Raw genomic sequence first — 22,111 nt, 5'->3', positions numbered from 1 at the left:
GTAACACATTACAGGAGGGCAAGCAATTTCTTGTGTGTTGTCAACAAACATTCCTTCCTGCAATCATAGCTACACGTACACTTCAACAAACTTTCAAATCCTCATTTTAGCATTTTACAAACAGCGTCAAGGTAACAACAGCACGATGACACACGTCTATCAATTTGTATTTATTCACACACGCATATACTTCACTGAAGTTGCTTACCCAAAATCATCGTCCATTGACTTGAAGAAGAATTTATAGTTGGGGCGATTAAGTACATTTTTAAAGTCAGCAAGCGTAACACGTTCAGGGGCAATATTAAGTTTCACTAGGTATGGCGTTTCCTCGTCATCAATGTGATATATAATTTTGGTTTCTTCCATATCAGGGACAAACGTATACACAGGCAATAACCTTCATGAAGACTTCAATATGGCAGGCATGAATCAATCCACAACTGAAGTCAACTTGTGTCTACGATACTATATTAAGAACAGCTTTCTATGTTGCGTTTAATATTGCGACAGTCGTCTAAAAGTTGGTATACGAAATTTTCTTGGCCTAAACGTTCTCTTTGAAGCGAAAGCATTACAAAGTTCCCGAGATCACTAACCGCGTTTTTCGAATTCACAAGATCTGTGAGTCACTTGTTCAATCTATCCAGAACAGCATTATTTATTTATTATTTTACAAGCGTCAACTTGTTCGGAAATAAAATTACACGCGAAATACAAACTAAACGAATCTGATTATTGTTTGCATCCTATACGGCAGTAAGGTCTAACACTACAATAACTTCTGAAACATATAAGATCTGTGATTTAATTTCAGAGATAACTTTCGTAAGTGATCGGTAAACGGTAGGCAACCATGTAATACAAGCTCACACGCGACGGTCTACTTTGCCACGTCAGTTTAAGCCGAATTTTGGATAGAACTTGATGTGATTCACCATATCATTGCAGCACCGACGTGATTATTGTTCAAAATGAAATAATTTGCGTTAGACAGTTAGATATCGTTGACATATCTACCAATTTCCTGCGGCAAATGGACTGTATTGTCTAAACTTTAACGTATTGCATATGTAAGAGTATACAAACAAGATATTCACCCGAAAAATGTAAATTGTCTAGAGTGAGTAGAATATATAAAAAGGGATAAAAGTCTTTCTAATTGCAAATCAATTCCCAAAATATTGGGACATACCACATACCTTCAGTCACTGAACCCACAAGGATGTGTGTTGCAATCTTTTGTTTCTGGTAACTGATCCTCGTTCATCAGATCCGACGCAGTACATGCAGACGATATGTTCTTCACTCATTGTGGTACTGGCCTCAACAATCTGCAAAAATTCTCTTGACAGTACACTCTATAAAAAGCTTATTGATTTAGAGTGAATGGAATTTTGTTTAATTGAAAATACATCACTGCAGGTTGTTTTTAGTTTCAGAACCAAACTTACCTCTGATGACCCTACATGTGTCATGTCCTTGCATGTATGTTTAGAAGATAAATAATCATCGGTCTGATGTGTAAAATATATTAATGGTAAATATATTTGTTAATGTGTCTTACGGATAGGGTAACTGAAGTTCCTATTAGAACACCTTGTTTTCTATTTCTGAAAGAATTGTATCGTATGGTGTTGGCAACTCTAATCATATTCATGATATCATGTTACTGCATTAAAATGCGATTATAGTAATCAAGGAATCTTGATGTAAGGCTTTCCACAGACTCAGTTTTCTTAACAAAAAAACAGTTTCAAAGCAAACACACATACACGCACAATGGGGTGGTGGGAAAATAAATTCTGAGGCGTTTACAAGTGCCTGGAAACTATTTTTGCAGTCAGCCAGAAAGCGATAGAGAATATACTGACCATAATTTCTAGTCTGCAAGTCTACATTAGTCATTGTGCTCACTGAAAGATAATATTCTTACTTCCCATTTACTAAGCTGGCTCAGGAACTACGAATATGAATAACTGTTTTGAGTTTTAACTAATTCATACATTCAGTAAAAGATCACACACACAAAACATAATAATATTCCTGATAATAATAGTAATGTCCCTATCGGAAACAGCACTATTAACAGTTCAGAGACGATCTCTACGGGAAGTACCAGATAAAATGGTCTATCGCCCTGACTTCTATTCACCTAAAGTTATTGCTCGCCTTAAAAGTGTAAAATAATCTCACCACTTGCCGTGCAGTTTTCTCAACATTACAGGAGGCACACAAACACTTACTTCCATGAAATGTAAGCGATCCAGGTCGGTGTACAGTCCTCGAGAGATGACTTCCTGCTTTTACTGAAAACGCGTTTGCTAGATGACCGGGTGTGAAGTCATCTGAGACACAATGCACACAGACGTCTGACTGACAGGGACAGATTGATATCTTGATGCAAAACGTCTCTTTTATCGGCTTCTCTAGCCGTATTTACATATAGGTGCTGCGGACTGTTGAATGGATCTGCTATCAACCGCTCTAGCCACAGATAGCGGCATCTATGTGGCCCCTTTCTGTTTGCTATGTATTGGCAGATATCTGGGGTACAGCATAGAGTGTGACCTGGCAAAGATTGCATCAACGTTGAGTCATACCAGTGTTGGGTTTGTGTCGGTTCTGGAGCGCCACGACCGACCTCATTTGAGCTCTTCTGTCAGGAGCGTTAATTTGGAGTTGGAACGGCTACTTGGATCTGGTGCAGGGTCACACATTGGTGTGGTTCCTGTTGATTCACATTGTAGGTGGGACTATACTAGACATGGCCTACACCTCAACAAGAAAGGGAAGGATAAACTGGCTGGGCTGATAGCAGGAAATTTAAAGGGGGGAGGAACTACATCTCATGGTGGAAACTCTTTTTTAGTGTAAGATCAGTGTCCAGTGGGAAACTCAGCCAGACAAGTACTAAAGATGTTAAAAAAGTTCAAGCTACTCACAAAAGTAAAGTGACAAATAATGTTAGTATATTTCATCAAAATATTGGGGATTGAAGAAAAAAATTGATGAGTTTCTGCTTTGTTTAGAAGATATAGAAACTGAGAATGTAATAGATGTACTATGCCTGTCTGAGCATCACATTGTCACTGATATGCAAAAGGTTAGCATCAATGGGTACAAATTAGCTGCACATGTAAGTAGAGATAATATGATGAGAGGAGGAGTTGCCATATATGTCAAAAGCTTCCACAATGTAAAAAACTGAGAAACTAAAACATTTTGTGTAGAGCAACATATGGAAGCATGTGCCACTCAACTAAATGATGGCACTTTCATAATTGTAACAGTGTATAGGTCCTCCTCAGGGAATTTCCAGCTATTTCTAGATAACTTGGATGCTTTGTTGTGCTATCTGTCAGACAGGGGGAAGCAAATTATCATTTGTGGGGATTTCAATGTTGATTCTCTGAAAGAGTGTAATAGGAAGAATGACCTTGTAGTATTACTCAGTTCTTTCAATTTGAGCTCCGTCATTGATTTTCCTACTCGGATAACAAAGAACAGCAGTACATTGATAGATAACTTTTTTATAGACCAAGATGAGTTTAAGGACATAAATGCTTATCCTGTTGAGAATGGTCTTTCAGATCATAGTGCACAGCTAGTTACAGTACATGACACAGCTCCATGCAGTATATCACATCAGACTTTCAAAGCAGTGCATTCAATTAACAATATAAATACTGCAAACTTTAGGGAAAGCCTACAGCAGCTAGACTGAGATGAAGTGTATAAGGAACCCGATGCAAACTTGAAATATAACTTATTTCACGATACATTTTTAAGGGTATTTGAAAATTGTTTTTCCAAGAAAACAGCTAAACATAATTCCAAGAAAACATATAAAAAACCTTGGCTAACTAAAGGAATCAGAATATCTTGCAACTGTAAAAGAGAACTGTATCTAACAGCAAGAGGGAATACTGACCCCAAAATTGTTCAATATTATAAAAACTATTGTGTGGTACTAAGAAAGGTTATTAAAAAGTCCAGAAGCATGTGTATCATGTCTGAGATCAGTAACTCTGATAATAAAATTAAAGCAATTTGGAATATTATTGAAAGGCAAACAGGGCAACCAAGAGCACAGGAAGACTTTAGTGCCATAAAACTGAATGACAAGTGTACTAACAAACAATCAGAAATTGAAAATATTTTCAATAATCATTTTTTAAATGCTGTGGAAAAAATAGGATCTAGATCTTAACTAGAAGAGGCAAGGCTACTAACAGAAGAGGCCATACCTGTGTAGTTTGAAACAACTGTAATTCCACCAATCTCTCCCTCTGAAATCAGTAAAATAATAAACTCACTGAAAAGTAAAAGCTCTTACGGAATTGATGGCATTTCCAGCAAGGTACTTAAAGCTTGTTTCCCACAGATAAGTAGGATTCTCAGCCACGTATGTAATAGCTCTTTGGAGCAGGGTGTTTTCCCCGATAGACTGAAGTATGCCATTGTAAAACCATTGCATAAAAAGGGGGATACGTCGGATGTCAACAACTACCGCCCAATCTCTCTTCTGACAGCTCTATCAAAAATTTTTGAGAAAGTAATGTATTCAAGAGTAGCCTCACATATTTGTAAAGATAAAGTACTAACAAAATGTCAGTTTGGTTTTCAGAAAGGCTTTTCAACAGAAAATACTATATACGCTTTCACTGATCAAATATTAAATGCTCTGAACAACCGGACATCACCCATTGGTATTTTTTGTGATCTCTCAATGGCCATTGATTGTGTAAATCATGGAATTCTTTTAGATAAGCTAAATCAGTATGGTTTGAGTGGGGCAGTGCACAAATAGTTTAATTCATACTTAACTGGAAGAATGCAGAAAGTTAAAATAAGTGGTTCATGTAATGTTAAAACAACAGCTGATTCCTCAAACTGGGGGGGGGGCTAATCAAGTACGGGGTCCCACAGGGTTTGGTCTTAGCTCCTTTACAGTTCTTGATATACATTAATGACTTACCATTCCACATTGATGAAGATGCAAAGTTGGTTCTTTTTGCTGATGATACAAGTATAGTAATAACACCCAAAAACCAAGAACTAAGTGACGTAATTGTAAATGATGTTTTTCACAAAATTATTAAGTGGTTCTCAGCAAACGGACTCTCTTTAAATTTTGATAAAACACAGTATATATAGTTCCATACAGTAAATGGCATAACTCCAGTAATAAATATAGACTTTGAACAGAAGTCTGTAGCTAAGGTAGAATATTCAAAATTTTTAGGTGTTTCCATTGATGAGAGGTTAAACTGGAAGCAACACATTGATGGTCTGCTGAAATGTCTGAGTTCAGCTACGTATCCTATTAGGGTTATTGCAAATTTTGGTGATAAGAATCTCAGTAACTTAGCTTACTATGCCTACTTTCATTCACTGCTTTCATGTGGCATCATATTCTGGGGTAATTCATCGTTGGGTAGGAAAGTATTCATTGCTCAAAAACGTGTAATCAGAATAATTGCTGGAGCCCACCCACAGTCATCCTGCAGACATCTATTTAAGTATCTAGGGATCCTCACAGTAACCTCACAGTACATATATTCACTTATGAAATTTGTTGTTAATAATCCAATCAAGTTCAAAAGTAATAGCAGTGTGCATAGCTATAAAACCAGGAGAAAGGATGACCTTCACTATGCAGGGTTAAATCTGACTTTGGTACAGAAAGGCGTAAATTATGCTGCCACAAAAGTCTTTGATTACCTACCAAACAGCATCAAAAGCCTGACAGATAGCCAACTAACTTTTAAAAATCAATTAAAAGAATTTCTAGATAACAACTCCTTCTACTCATTGGCTGAATTTTTAGATATAAATTAAGGGAAAAAACAACTTAAACATTAGTGTCATGCAATATTTTGTGTAATGTAATATCTTGTACAGACATCTTTTATTAACCTGACATGTTCCACATCATTACGAAGTGTTGTATTCATGATCTATGGAACAAGTATTAATCTAATTCTTCTACTGAAAAAGTTTCAGCTCCACTGCATTCAGATTTTGTCAGCTAGAATATTTAGAATGGCCCTGACAGTAGAACATGACCTCTGAACTGTCTCTTTAAGATTCGTTGTAATCATTGTTATTTACAGTAAAGTCTTGAATCTTGGTTCAGCTATATTATTCCATCAATGTATCGAGTGCTGTAATTAGAACTTTCTATAACAAATACAAATTATACTTAATCTACTATGAATAGGGACATTTTGATGCAAATTTAGTTTTTAGTAAATAACTTGAAAACTAATAGAGGTAGCATATATAGTATTTTTACTTATAACTGAAGTTACATATGAATTTTGATCTTTCTGAGTCTAATATTTAGCGTCTTCAAATTTTTTTTTTTAGCTAAACAAAATAATTAGATCATTCTCAGACTTCACAATGTTGACATTAATATGCTAAAGCACGCACTGACAAAGTTTGGAAAAGTTATTTTAATTTTTAATTTCAGTCTTAGATTATGCTGAAATACTTTGTAAGCTAACCACAGTCGCATTATGATGACGTGGCCCTGGTAGTAGTGAACTGGGGTAAGTCCTGTCACACTCACTTGCCTATGTATCTCTCACAATGATACAGCGCTAGTTTCGCCACAACAAACACACACACACACACACACACACACACACACACACACTTCTGGCCATTACCACTGCAACACCATGGTGGTGTCATGCAACAGACATATACAAATGATTAGCATCCCAGCACAACAGCAGAATGCAAGTAGTAGTAACACTATCAAAATTCTGTCTATAGGCATAGATTATGCACTGAACTTTTCATTTAGTAATCGTATTTGAATGTAGTTTATTTGTGGGAAAATTTATTTATACCACAGATAAGAAGGCGAAATGTCTGCCAGCATCTGTCGACATCTGACAGCAGCATGGTCTTCGCCTATTGGGACTGCAATTTATTGTTCCAAGATACTGCTTTCGTGTATGTGGAATCCCGTGGCTGACATGCAAATGTGGAATCAGTGGGATGAGAAGGGCAATAAACACCATGCAGGATCTCAGTGACAACTAAAGATTAATGGCCAACGCATCAGAAACTTGTGTACAATATTTTCTGAGTTCTTGCCACTAAATAACATCCACAACAGGTGCTGTGGATGGAGTAGGAGCGGAATTCAGTAGTCTATTCAGGGTCAAAATGGTTCCTTCATCTATGTTCTTATCTGAAAAGTTGTTTACGTGTGTTCTATTCTGTGAGAGGACACCAGTCATCTCACAAATATAAGGTGCTCAAATTTCTTCTTTTATTTTGTCATTTTAGTGTCCTATGATCACTGAACTGTAGTGCACTATTCAGAAGCTCCAATCTACCCGCCAGCTAACCAGATTCACTAACTGATTGTACTCCATTCAAATGATTCTTATCGCTGGTTTCTCCATCCAGGGTCTGATTGCTTGTCAGCTCCTATGATAATACTGGAGATAAATGGTGGGAGCACTCCACTTAGAACACTGACTTACTCGCTGATTAACTGGATCAGCTGACCAGTTCTAAACCTTGTAAACATAGCTTGTCTCACCTTAACACGATATTCATCTTCAATCACCCTAAGGACATCACACACATCCATGCCCAAGGCAGAATTCGAACCTGCGACCGTAGCGGTCGCGCGGTTCCAGACTTTAGCGCCTAGAACCGCTCGGCCACCCCGGTCTGCCATGCAGTATGTCCTTTGGACCTATCAAGAGATTAAAATATCTAAGTGTTGCCATCTTCAGTGCCTTACAATGGCTTGAGTACACAGGTCTATTTACTGGGAAACTGAATGTCGGGCAAGACTCGTTTCAAGGATTATCAGAAAGTGGAACTCATCTACGGAAGATACTGGTTGCAACCTATTGTGGGCTCGTTTCTGAGAGATGTTCCTCTATCTGATATCCTCTCTAGTTCAGAATAGACAGGAAAGATTTAAAATACAGCTACATTAAAAATATTCATGTAAGTCATCGCAATATAGACGTAAATCAGTGAGAGAAAGAATTCATTTAACATTCTGTGAATCCACTTTCCAAGTAAAAGTACTACATCCTGCACACATATCAGGGCTTGACATACAGGCAAAATGATGATTCAGATTTTACACTAGTTCATGACATGATCATTAGAGACTGGGTACAAGCAGGGATTGTAAATGAATGGGGCATGAAAACAGCTGTGGCCTGCACAAAGACTTCATTGTGGCTTTCTCTTGAAGAGATATGAAAGTTAAATCAGAATGGTTCGATTTGTACTTACACCATGTTGTAGTTGGATATGAATTAAGCACCTCAACCAGTGTGTCCTTCACTTAGTATGTACAGGCAACTGTCCCTGTATATGACTCACAAGTGGAGTAAAATACTGATACTCAGAAAGAGGAATATTGTTCAGAAACGTGTCCACCATAGGTCGTGCCAAATAATCTCCTTAGATGAGTTCCATTTTCCAATAATTTTTTAAATGAGTCTTATTGTGACATCCAGTTTTCCAGCAACTAGATGTTCGTACCATCGCCCACTTGCCACTTGAAAGCTGTTGCCCAGAAACTTTTGAGCTAAAATAGTTCCACGAATTAGGAAAAATCATAAAAACAGTTGTTGATAATGGACAGCTGTTCCTACAACAGGGCTGAAGAAAACATCTACAAGAAAACTAGAGTCCCTGCAGTCGTCTGCATTGTACATATAGTCGTTGGTATAAAGCCTCGCCACCATGGAGATCAAATGCGAATCATTCACTTAAGATGACAATAAAATTGACTGTCGCTCAGAGTTCCAATTCTCGTCACACTCATGAACTGGCAATGCTGCAGGATATGGTAGTTTCTGGAGGAAGTGTTCTCTTCCACTGACGCTGTTTTGGTGCTGCATAAACTTATGATTTATAACTAAACATCACAGAATGAAAACGCAAATTAGAAAGTTTGAGCCCAACTCTGTCCTCTAGTTTTTGAATTGCACTTCGTGTGTTTCCCAAATATGTCAGTCTGATGGAAGCGAAAAAATAAATTACTTCATTTTCTAACAACCAGTAGTATGAAAATCTTTCAAAAACATTTCTGTTAACGAGCTCGTGGCTGTCTGTCTCGGTCAGAACAATTTCCGCTCAAGAGTTTCCTTTCTGTGCAGTGGACGCTGGTCACTGGTCTCCTTACACCAGCTGTTGTCTGCTTATGTTGTCACAATGCATTACACTTGATGCCTATAATGTGCAGTGCATGTTTCTGCACTCAAAATGCCAATCACGAAGATATTTATTACTATAGTTTGCTTTTCCACACGAAAAACCGGGCAATAACTGTGTGCTAACACAGTGGTATAACCATTGCTCATGCACCACGTGACGTGAAGTATCGTATATAATTTAACTCTGTTGGAAAAATTTATTATAAAAAACAAATTGGTGTAAAAATTTGTGGCATTTCTGTTTGGGATGTTGTCACGCAGGTTGCTACAAGAACCACAAGGAAAATTCGTTTTGGAGCAAAAATGCACTTTAGACTTCGCTTGATGACGTTATTAACTCTGAACCACATGGTCTGTACAGGTGGGAAATTGACAGACTACTTGAGTATTGCCAGATTGTTTTAAATAATATAAGAGAATTTATTGCTGATTATTAATTTCTTTCTTATGTTTCTCTTTTGTCTCAACAAACGAAAAACACTGTAATATTTGCCATGTGCTAGCGCAAATGAATTACATCTTATTTTGATAACCTTATGATGAAAGATGATTTTAATAAAACATAAGGCACCTGTAGCATGAGCGTGCCCATATCGTCATAAATTAACAGAATACTACGCACGGTTGATCTAGAAACTGCCTGTGTCTACATGCAGTCCTGTGTCATACTGTAGTTGCATTACAGGACTACCATGACAGTACTGAAATGCGGCAGTAGGAGCAGACCCGTAATGAAACTCAATAACCAAACTTTTCAGCGCTACAATTTCATCAATAAATTATGTATTCAAAAGAAACTAAAGATTATATCAGCAGAAGCAGGTATTAACAAGAGTGCAATTGTGTATTGTCATAAACCTTTACCTTTAGATATGTTGGGTACTGAACCAAGAGTCCTTACTGACTTTTGACCTGTCTCTTCGTAGCTCTGTCACAGATGAGGTAAAACGCTTTTCTCCAGTAGGACTGGGACTTCTCCAGAAAGACTAGAAATGACAGCTAACACAGCTTTCAGTTTACTGTGCGACGACTTTAGCACTCATACAGGACACAGAAATGGCATTCATTCCCCTCACTGAACCATTGATGGCTGTGACAGATAATATGCAACGTAAAAGATGAGTTTAGTTATAGCTTCTGTGTGTAACGACCCTTTTGGACTCATAAACATAGGCTGGACTCATAAACTTAAATTTACTACCTCGATGTCGCACCTGAAATTAGGACTATGCAGAATATTTAACCGAATGACAAGAAAATGTCAAGTGAATACAGCAAGGTCATTGTGAGCCGCTCGAGCAAGTACGCTGATTGTCACAGTGTCTTAAACATACTGTGTGATACTGCTATGTGTCAATTGCAGCAGTGGAAAGAAGAATACACTTTCATAGCTGATCTGTTTCCTGAGAGTCTCGCACTTGGTGAATCCAGTTTCAACTTCAAACATGCGAGGGTCAAGATAAGAAACGAGCAGGACAATCATGAGTGGTTATACTATAAACATCTTGAGTACCTAAGACATTTTGTTCGTTTGATTATTATATACTTTAGAACATTTTTTTTGTAAAGAATGCTGTCGTTGGAACTATACCGAAAGCTATGGATACATAACATTTCAAATCAGAGAAGTGAACTGAACTTGAAAACAATGTGTAATGGCAAAAGAAGTGGGCTCACAAACTCGTGAAGAAATGAAACCAGCGAAAGTGTGCAGCGAAAATTCGATTTCAGCCTCCGATAAGCAGTTATCATAACATATGAAAAGTAACACAAAATGCTGGCAGTATGTCCTTGAGCTTGTCATCCTAAAGTGAAACTCTCATTCAGTCTGTAATAATTAGAATAATGGAACCATTTACTAACATCGATTTTGTAAAGATATTTTGAACAGATACCGAACTTCTATGATAAATAATTTTACGATTGCTAATGTGAGTGCATAAACATGCACTACGGAATATAAGGCAAATGCAAAGATGTGTCGTATCACCTAAGTAGATGGCAGCTGGCGTTAGGTGGCCGTTTGCAGACGTCACTGCCTCGAGAGGAAACTCTCAAGCAGGTATTGTACTGATCTGGACAGAGAGCTATGAACTCTTTCACTGAAATGCTTTTGGAAGTTCTTGATATTATTGGTGGGATAGAAAGTGAAGTAATTTATCTTTGCCCTTCCATCAGACTTGTACTTTTAGGAGACAGACGAAATCCGATTTAAAATTGGAAGATGGAGTGGGCTCTAATTCTCTACTTTTTGCTTACACTGCGTGACGTTTACCACTGTACCATGAGATGATTCAGCATTAGAACAGCTCGAATGGAAAACAACATTTACTTCAAGACTTTTGCAAGCTACAGTGTTGCCAGTTAATGCCAACAGCTGCGGTTAGGATACTGAGTGGTTAGCCAATTTTATTACCACCTTAAGTGAATTACTTGGAGTTGGTCTCTGTGGCTGTCAGGTTTTTGTCAAAGGCTATACATAGCAGACAATTACATAATTATGAGGACGAAAGCTGTTAGTGTTAGAAATAAAAAAAAGTAACTGGGATCACCATCTTGATCGAATCGCTCTCTGGAATCAGTTAATGACTGACCTGTGTTGGAGGATCATTGGAAGGTTGTAAACAGATAAGAGTCAAACAGAGAGGCTAGTTTGCTAAACTTCCGTCCTTCTCCATTTCATAGACTGTGGCAAACATTTTTAATGCGACGTTCAGCATCTAGAAGAACCTTCCAATGAAAGCAAGGCCTACGAGCGGTATTTAGTGTAATGTTCCAAAGTAAAAGGCTGATAGCTCACTTATGGCTATGACCTGCACTCGCTGCTCCACAACAGAATAGTTCACGAGAGCAGTATATCACTGAGATGGACAGTTACATGAGGCAACATTTGTAGTGGGCATTACTAGCTATATTCTGATCTACTAATCACTGAGAACCGTTACATCACATATTAATCCCAAAGTGCAAAAGAGCATTTTCGATCTTTATCTTTTCCTGTTTCTCCTATGGGGTCAACTGTGTTATGTGGGTTAGAGTAATAGTAAGAGGTAGTTCTACATACATACTCCGCAACACACCATACTGTGCATGGCGGAGGGTACAACATACCACCACTAGTCATCGATGTGACTGTGTCAAACTGCACATTACTAATGCTGTATTTGAACGTATATGATTGTTTTTCCTTCTCATCCTCATTAACTTACACTTTCTACTTTTATAGCATGTTTCCAGTCATCACACCAACTAGAAATTCTGTCTAAGTCATATTGCATCATCCTACAGTCACTTCAAGGCAACACCTTCCCATACACCCCAGCGCCATTAGAAAAAAACTGTAAATTGCTGCTCACCCTGTCTGTAAGATCATTTATGTAGATAGAGAATAAGTTAGGTTCTATTATACTTTCCTGGGTCACTCTTGATGATACTCTTGTATCGATGAACACTCATTTCCGAGGACAACATAGTGGGTTCTATTACTTAAAAAGTATTCGAGTTGGTGGCTGAATGCCATCCCTGATGTCGCCACTCCCCTGGCATGGAATCTGAGCAACCCATCTGTCTGCATTTTGAGTAAACCTATATGCAACTGTGAGAACATTTTTTAAACGTTTGTGTAGTGTGTATCTGAGGTGGGACATGGCTACCAGCCTGGTATTTATGTAGTTGGCTATGAAAACCTGCATTAAAAAAAAAACCAGGATGGCTGGCTCACCAGCCCTCATCATTAATCCATGAGACAGATTCGATCCCTCCCCATATGCCGGAAGCGCCACTTTAATGCATTTAGCTATCTATGTGGGTCAATTTGACAATATGCCATTCCCTTGATATTATTCATCAAACATTTACAAAAGTAAATCATGTCTCTTTTGACGAAACTGTATGTATGTGTGAGGACTGTAAGTCAGCTTGGCATGTGTACATCCAAGTTTACCCTTATGGGTGTGTGAGTGGATGTCTACAGAAAGGACATCTGTGGTGGTTATATATATGATGCGATACTTATTAACATTTAAAAACCTCCAAAGTGACATAGATGACAGTGAGACAAGTAACTTAACATACGACACATGGGGCTGCAAATGTCGGAAATACCACAAAAGTGGATGATAAATGTTGAACATGTGAGGTCACCAGACGATGTACCTCACCATATGGTCTGTTACATCTGATCATCCCAATCCAGGTCAAGTATTCATGTCGGTGTGGCTCTGGATGTACATGTGCAACTTTAGTGCATGGGAGTCTTGTATTTGGCAGGTATTACTATTTTCATTGCATTAGACAATTTACCAGTCTTGCGATATCCGCTGGTTTATTGTAAAGTACAGTAGAACAAAAACTTACCATATTGTAGTGGGTTTAAATCCAGGGATCTTGACGGGCAGCAAATTGGTTCACATTGTTCGGTCCACCTATCTGGATATACCTGATTTAAGTAACACTCAATTGGCCTACACCTTGTTGTGTACTCGTTTCAGAGTCCTGCTGTACTCACACCAAAGCAGCTTTCACCATTTGGTCTCTCAGATGTAGGTGAGGCCCAAAATTGCTGGCAAGTTCCAAACCTTGGTACCTTGAAATTAATAATAAACATCCACACATGACAGGAACATCTTGAAATACAGTATGAGTGGAAAAGTTGTAGGACACTTATGTAGAAACATTCAAAACAAAAACGAGGTTCCACACTACTGCACATATGTACAATACATGCTTTTTCAGCATTCACTTTAAAACCCAAACAGCAACTAACTAGAAATAATTTCATCCATTAATCTTGTTTGTTAATTAACATTGACTGGAGAACACCGCATGTCTGACCAATGCGTTACCTTCCTCAATACATTTTTTGGCTTCAGTGTTTACTTATGTGCAGAGACACCTTTTCACACATTCGATGATCTGCAGTAGCAAACAATACATGTGAAGGTAAAATATAATGTGGGAAACATTCTTTGCAAATATGTGTTTCTGTAGGTTCATTGGAATTAGCAGCACCGTAACAGAGGTGAATGTCTACAGGCTCATTACCACTACCCCAAACTCTATCACACCAGATAATGCAAGAACGAGAACACAGTAGCCTAGAGCACTGATATTTGCACTTCACCTACTAGCGAGGGTAAGATCGACAAGCCCAACCATTCCATGTTTGGCCAAGCACATCATGTGGTGATGTCACATGTTCAACACTTGTCTGCTACTTTTGGGATATTTTCCAACACTTGCTGCCACATGTGTCTTACTGAGGGATGCACAAAATGTCAGCAATACTGTAAACAAACACTATATCGAAGTTGTGGACAAATTAATAACTCAAAATAATATTTCCAAAATAAACACAATAAAAATTCCATGTGAGACAAAATTCTTATTCCTGACTCCAATTAATGAATCAGAAATTGTAATAGTAATACATAGCCTAAAAACAAAAAACTCTGAGGGACTTGATGGTATATCCACTGAACTAATTAAATTCTGCTCACAGTGTGTAGTAAAGCCATTAACCTGTCTGATAAACTTATCTATAGAAAAAGGAATATTTCCAATGAGCCTGAAAAAGAGTAAAGTAATCCCTATACATAAAGGAGGCTGCAAAAAAGACCCAGGAAACTACAGACCTATAACCATTACATCTGTACTCTCTAAAATAATATAAACCATAATAAAAGACAGAATATTAAATTTTATACAAACATGCAATATTCTAAATGATGAACAACATGGATTCAGAAAGGGCAAATCGACCAAAACAGCAATAGCTGAATTCATAACACTGGTAACTAAAGCACTTGATGAACAGAAGAAAGTCTGTGGTATGTTCCTGGACCTATCTAAAGCATTTGATTGTGCATGTCATGACATCCTATTAGAAAAGCTTTATCTTTATGGTATAAGGGGGAAACCAGCAGACATCATTAAATCGTTTTTGGAAACTAGAAAGTAGTGTGTAGAAATAAAGCAAAAAGTGAAAAATAATATTACAAGTGTCTTTCCAAATTATGAAATTGTTAAATATGGAGTTCCCCAAGGATACGTTCTTGGTCCACTACTTTTCAGTTTGTATGTAAATGATATGACAAAATCAGTATCCGATAGTGTAGTCATGTATGCAGATGTCACTTCAATTGTTGTTACCAGTTCTACAACAGATGACCTGCAAGAGAAGTCTTCGCTAAGTATGAAAAGTGGAAACAACTACTTCAGGGAAAACAATCTCTTTATAAATGGAACCTAAACAACATATATACAGATACATGCAAACAAACAACACACTTTGGGCAACATTACAGTCAGGCTTGGAGACCTAGAACTAAAGGAGATGGGCAGCTACAAATTTCTAGGTGCAACAGTGGATAGGTATATGACATGGGAGAATCACATAAATAACTTGTGCAGCAAATTAGGTTCAAGCATATTTCTCATGAGAAAAATGTTAAAGTTAGTAAACAGACACACTCTACAAATAATGTACTATGGACTAGTCCATTCACACCTCTCATATGGCATCTTGGCATGAGAAAATGCTGCAAATGTGCACAAACAAAGATTACAAAAGAGAGCCGTACGATGCATCGCAAAAGTATCACCAGAAATAAATTCAGGGAGCTAAAAATTTTAACAGTAGCGTCAATATATATATATATATATATATATATATATATATATATATATATGAAACAATTATCTACTTAAAAACTAGCTGCACTGCATTGCCAAATGGTGAATATCAGAAACATAATACAAGAATAAAAAATGACTATCATATATATGGAAGCAGGCTAAAATTAACATACACAGAACCTGTAAAAGCTGGGTGCATACTGTACAACAGTTTACCACAATGTATAAAGATGGTAGAAGGTATGTCTCTTTTTAAAAGAAAATTAAAAAGACATCTGATCAATATCTGCCCCTACAGTGTAAAAGAATATCTTGAAATAAAAAATTAAAGAGTGTGTATGTATACATTTTTTGTAATGTACTTTAATGACGTTTTCTGTGAATATTCTATGAAATATATGTATATGTAGTACCTTTTTGTAACTAGATATGTACGAGGGTTATCCACAAAGTACATTACGTTTTGGAATTAAAAATAAATAAAGTATTGGAAATTTTTTTTATTATATAGAGATGAAAGCCACACTTAAATACTACTTTTCTACATAGTTGCCATTTAAATTAAGGCACTTATCATAGCGATGGACGAGTTTGGAAATTCCTTCGTCGTAAAATTCGGCCGCCTGCGCCTTCAGCCACGTGGTTACCTCTTTTTGAAGCTGTGGGGAATTTGTGTGCCCCCACTGCATTGACTGCAATTTTATCTCGCAGTTCACATGCTTAACCCATGTTTCGTCTCCAGTAACGATGCGATCGAGTAATAAGTCGCCATCGTTCTCTTTTGATTCACAAAAATCAGCGAATGGCTGCAGCGTTAACGTTTTTGGACGCTTATGAGAAAGATGGTTCAATAAACACTCCCTGAAAAGGCATCACACAGCTATCTGCAGCCATATAGATAGGTACAGAATTATGATGGAACAGCCTGCGTCATGAGGACTGGAGCAGGCAGCATCCACTCACAAAGTGCTTGCACTGGGAATTGCTGAACTGTCTTTTGACTGGGGTCAGGAGTGCGGGTAGCAGAGGAACCCTCATGTGCAACTCCTTACTCCATGACCAGAGTCTGGGAGATGATCTACGACTGTGTCACAAGGTGAAAAGACCTGGGACACACTTGTTTGTTTTTTTTTTTTTTCATGCAGCCACCTACAAGTATCGACTTGTTTTGCCACTACCACTCCTTCTAGGGTGAGGGCAATGAACTACGACTGTGCTGCACACCTGCAATTTTTGTCACAAGTCCTCATGAGCTACACACTTCCACGACCTTAAAGAAGATGAATGGTACCTTGGGGGATAGCACTGTGTGTCATGAGCCATTGCGATGTGTGTGTTAACGAGATGTTCCAATAGACTGGTTTGTTACACTGCACTGAACATTTTGATGGGCTGCACTCAGTGCCACAGTAAAAACGTTTTCAGTTATGTATGAACTGCTATACTGTAAACATGGAACATGCACGACCTGCCACAACACAACAAAAAACCAACCACTTACTGTGTGTGTGGTCGTGCACGTACATGTATTTAACGCTTTGTTGACATCGTTGCAGGTGACATTTAATATATTCTAGTGAAGCCACAGTCTGAACCTTCAGTGGCAAAAGTATCGCTGTTTCATAGAACATAGAGTTTGAATGTCAGGGAGAGTAAACGAGTTCTTGTCAGAATGATATAAAACACCTCTTCAATCCAGTGATGATTTTCAGAATTTCTCAATATTGTGGTAGTAAAATGACATTATCTAGAAATAAGTTGTTCTACCTAATTGTTCATGCTAATTGCAGGCATGTTCATCAGAAATACTCAGACTCACTGAGTTGTGCTAGATGATTATACTGTCTGCAACAGTAATTCTCATGAACAGTGAAAGTATCTAATGACACAGAATGCATGCATTTTCAAGAACATGTATTTAAGGATTTAACATATGTTAGCTATGAATTCCAGTGTGCTGTTGATGAATGCATCAGCTGGCAACCATATGCAAACAGTTTCTGTGAGAAGTTATATATGAATTTGATGCAGCTTGCTTGTCAGAACATGCAGCCAACAGATGAGGACATTACTCACCGTTTTGATTCATGCTGTATGTTAGTACATAATAGCATATATGCCACCACCACTCCAGATATAGGCACAGAACTACCATAGATTTACTGAGAAGTTATTTTTAATAAATGGAAAGCAGGCAGTAGTTAATAGGCAGATTTCCTGCAGTTATAAAATGGTGTCCATATAATGAAGTGAAAAGTATTCTTAATACTGCCCTTTTATGGAGTTAAATGATGAAGGCATAATTTTGAATGTCTTTCATATTTGTTTGGAAAAGTTACTTGTTTTGTTACAATTATTGTTATTAATTACTTGCTATGAAATTTTCTTAAATATGGGTCTGTGCAGAGGGTATTTGCTTTTTTGCACAAACACAACAGGTGAACTTTTCTGCTGCCCTGGTACTAAAATGATGGCATCTACAGTAGGTTTCTCCTAAAATAGCTTGGTGTTCCCCTACAGCCACAAGACGAAAATCGTTATGTACTTTAGCACTTTACGTAAGAAAAGCAGATTTCTGGCTTCATCTTTTCTGGGAAGAGAAACCAGTGATCAGTTGCCTGGCTATATGGGTTCTGTGTGTGAGCTAATCAGCTGTCCACATTCTCTTTTACTTATTTTCAATGTATAAAGCTGTTTACTATGGCAACATCAACCAGAAATTATAATATTCTGGTTATTTGTCCGCTTCACAGCAGAAATGGCTCCTTTCATCTCAAACTGGAATTCTCTTCTTGCCAATTTTGTTTTCCCTTATAGTTTTCGGTGAAAATTTCTTGTTGGTCTTCACAGTTCTGCATGCAGCCTCACTCTTCTTCAAAAGTGTTTCCATTAATTTTAGAATAGTGAATAATCTATCAAAAGCAACTGCATTATTTTTAGTATTTATTTCCTTCATTAGCTCTGCAACAACCCTTTCACCCAATGTCATGTGCCTATTTGTTTAATACTTGCCTGACTGAGCATACTGGGGAATTATGTATTCAGTGAGTGAACCTGACAAGCATCACACTACATAGCCTCGTTTCACTTGCTACGTTGGCATGTATTATTTCACTGATGATCTTTCTTTGAATGGAGTCTTCGATTCATCTGCTGACAAAAATATTGAGTGCTCGTAACTGTTCCTGCAGTTCTGCAGAAGCTTTTTGACAGTGGCTGCAGTTTATGCAATTAATCATATTATGCAAGGTTTCTAGGCTTTGCAGGTTCACTGTTATTATAGTAAATATTCTCTACAAGCTTTTTAATTCTTTTGTCCGTGATTACATCAGCAATTGGATTTACTTTTAGTATTGGGCGCGAACTTGAAAAATTAGGGAGAGGAGGAAGTTGTTGAATGTCCATTACAATGACGTATCCAATAATAGCTTTTCTTTCTTGAATAGTCATATTCACTCACGTTTTGATGGTCTTCTACTATTATAATTTTGTTTTCCATATAATTTTGTGTCATTTACAATGAGTGCGTTAATATCATCATTAAAGACCTTAGAAAATTAATTAAGCTCTTGATCACTGACTAAAAAGAAATTTTGCTTTCCCTTCCTTTCTAACTTGAAAGTTGTTCTTCACATTGTCAAAGAAAGAACAATTGTGGTTCTATTCGTCTTCACTATCGCTGTCCAATGTATCAGTACAGGAAACAAAAATTATTCAGTTGTCAAGTTCACCACCAAAAGTGCTTTGCTTCACAGAAAAATGATTTGAATCACCTGCAAATGAGTCATCGAAAGCATTCAGTTCACTGACAGCAACTTTATCTCCTTCAATTACTGAATCGCCTTCCGCAGGTAAAAAACTAATACACATTAAAAATTTCTTCACCATGTTTTGGTTTATTGAGACTTAGAGAATGAGCTACCTGAAAGGAAAGCAATGCAGAAAAAGGAGACTGGTAGGGGCAATGCAGGCAAGTGCTTGATTTGGTAGGATAAACTTGACATTCTTTAGTAACATTATGATCTTTGTATTATTTCTAAAATCTGCTAATTAAAATTCCCAAATAAATGTATAAAAATAGAGAAATATTTGTTGTACAGACTTGAAAACAATATGCGTCCAAAAAGACGGTTGGAAGGACACTTCCTACCAACAAAATGGAACACTGCAAGACGTGTCAACAAGTACTGGAATTAAAAAGAACATTTTACGAAAATATGATATTCCAGATAGTAAAATAACACAACAAAAATAGAAAATATTTAACTTAGACTAAAATGATTACAAGTAGGTTGTCCTTGACGGCGACTGTTCATCAGAGACAAGGGTAACATCAGGAGTTCCCCATGGAGGTGTGATACGCTGTTGTTCTCTATATACATAAATTATTTGGTGGACTGGGTGGGCAGTAGTCTGCGGTTGTTTGTTGATGATGGCGTGGTACACGATAAGGTGTCAAAGTTTAGTGACTGTAGGAAGATATAAGACGACTTAGACAAAATTTTCAGTTGGTGTGATGAATGTCAGCTAGCCCTGAATGTGGAAAACTGCAACTAAATGCGGATGAGTAGGAAAATCAAACCTGTAATGTCAGGTACATTATTACTAGTGTCCAGCTTGACACAGTCAAGTCGTTTAAATATCTGTGGGAGGGAAGGCGAATGATCGACTTCGGTTTATTGGAAGAATTTTAGGAAAGAGTGGTTCACCTGTAAAGGAGACTGCATATAGGACGCTGGTGTTACCTGTTCTTGAATACAGCTCGGATTAAAGGAAGAGATCAAAGCAATTCAGAGGTAGGGTGGTAGATTTGTTACCAGTAGGTTCAAACAACAGTTACGTAGATGCTTCGGTAACTGAAATGGGAATCCCTGGAGTGAAGGCGACTTTCTTTTCAGGAAACACTATTGAGAAAATTTAGAGAACCGGCATTTGAAGCTGACTGCCGAACGATTCTACTGCCGCCAACATACATAGCGCATAAGGACCACGAAGATGAGATATGATAAATTAGACCTCATACAGAGGCATATAGACACTCGTTTTTCCCTCGCTCTATTTGCGAGTAGAACAGGAAAGAAAATGACTATTAGTAGTACAGGGTACCCTCCAGCACGCACCGTATGGTGACTTGCGGAATATCTACACTGTGTGATCAAAAAAATCCGGACAGCTTGCTGAAAATAACTTACAAGTTCGTGGCGCCCTCCATCGGTAATGCCGGAATTCAATACGGTGTTGGCCCACACTTAGCCTTGATGACAGCTTCCGCTCTTGCAGGCATACTGTCAGTCAGGTGCTGGAAGGTTTCTTGGGGAATGGCAGCCCATTCTTCAAAGAGTGCTGTACTGAGGAGAGGAATCGATGTCAGTCGGTGAGGCTTGGCACGAAGTCGGCTTTCCAAAACATCCCAAAGGTGTTCTGTAGGATTCCGGTCAGGACTCTGTGCAGGCCAGTCTATTACAGGGATGTTATTGTCTTGTAACCACTCCGCCACAGGCCGTGCATTGTGAACAGGTGCTCGATCGTGTTGAAAGAAGCAATAGCCATCCCCAAGTAGCTCTTCAACAGGGGAAGCAAGAAGGTGCTTAAAACATCAATGTAGGCCTGTGCTGTGATAGCGCTACGCAAAACAACAATGGATGCAAGGCCCCCCCCCCATGAAAAACACGACCATACCATAACACCACCGCCTCCGAATTTTACTGTTGGCACTACATATGCTAGCAGATGACGTTCACCGGGCATTCGCCATCCCACGCCCTGCCATCGCATCGCCACATTGCGTACCGTGATTCGTCACTCCACACAACGTTTTTCCACTGTTCAATCGTACAATGTTTACGCTCCTTACACCAAGCGAGGCGTCGTTTGGAATTTACCGGTGTGATGTGTGGCTTATGAGCAGTCGCGTCTAACTGTCACAGTACTTGCAGTGGATCCTGATGCAGTTTGAAATTCCTATGTGATGGTCTGGATAGATGTCTGTCTATTACACATTACGACCCTCTTCAACTGTCTGAGGCCTCTGTCAGTCAACAGACGAGTTCGGCCTGCACCCTTTTCTTCTGTACGTGTCCCTTCACGTTTCCACTTCACTATCACACCGGAAACAGTGGACCTAGGGATGATTAGGAGTGTGGAAATCTCGTGTACAGACGTATGACAAAAGTGACACCCAATCACCTTTAATAATTAATGTACCACAAAATCGGTCTTTATAGTGCTAAAGGTGGATACCAGGCATGTTTCAAGAAGAA

General features: G+C 38.2%; 1 protein-coding gene across 3 annotated transcripts in view; it reads right to left on the bottom strand.

The window, feature by feature from the left end:
* Positions 1–785, bottom strand: part of LOC126185152 (segment polarity protein dishevelled homolog DVL-3) — a 138,750-nt gene extending 137,965 nt beyond the window's left edge. For all 3 annotated transcript variants that reach the window (XM_049927999.1, XM_049928000.1, XM_049927998.1), the window contains exon 1: positions 209–785. In XM_049927999.1, the coding sequence (XP_049783956.1) occupies positions 209–369 (161 nt within the window). In that variant the 5' untranslated portion in view covers positions 370–785. The remainder of the gene's footprint in view (positions 1–208) is intronic.
* Positions 786–22,111: the final 21,326 nt, after the last annotated feature.

Source organism: Schistocerca cancellata, chromosome 4 (genome assembly GCF_023864275.1).
Source record: "Schistocerca cancellata isolate TAMUIC-IGC-003103 chromosome 4, iqSchCanc2.1, whole genome shotgun sequence".
NCBI lineage: Eukaryota > Metazoa > Arthropoda > Insecta > Orthoptera > Acrididae > Schistocerca > Schistocerca cancellata.
The sequence above is the reverse complement of the archived record's forward strand: the minus strand, read 5'-3'. Positions and strand labels throughout refer to the sequence as shown.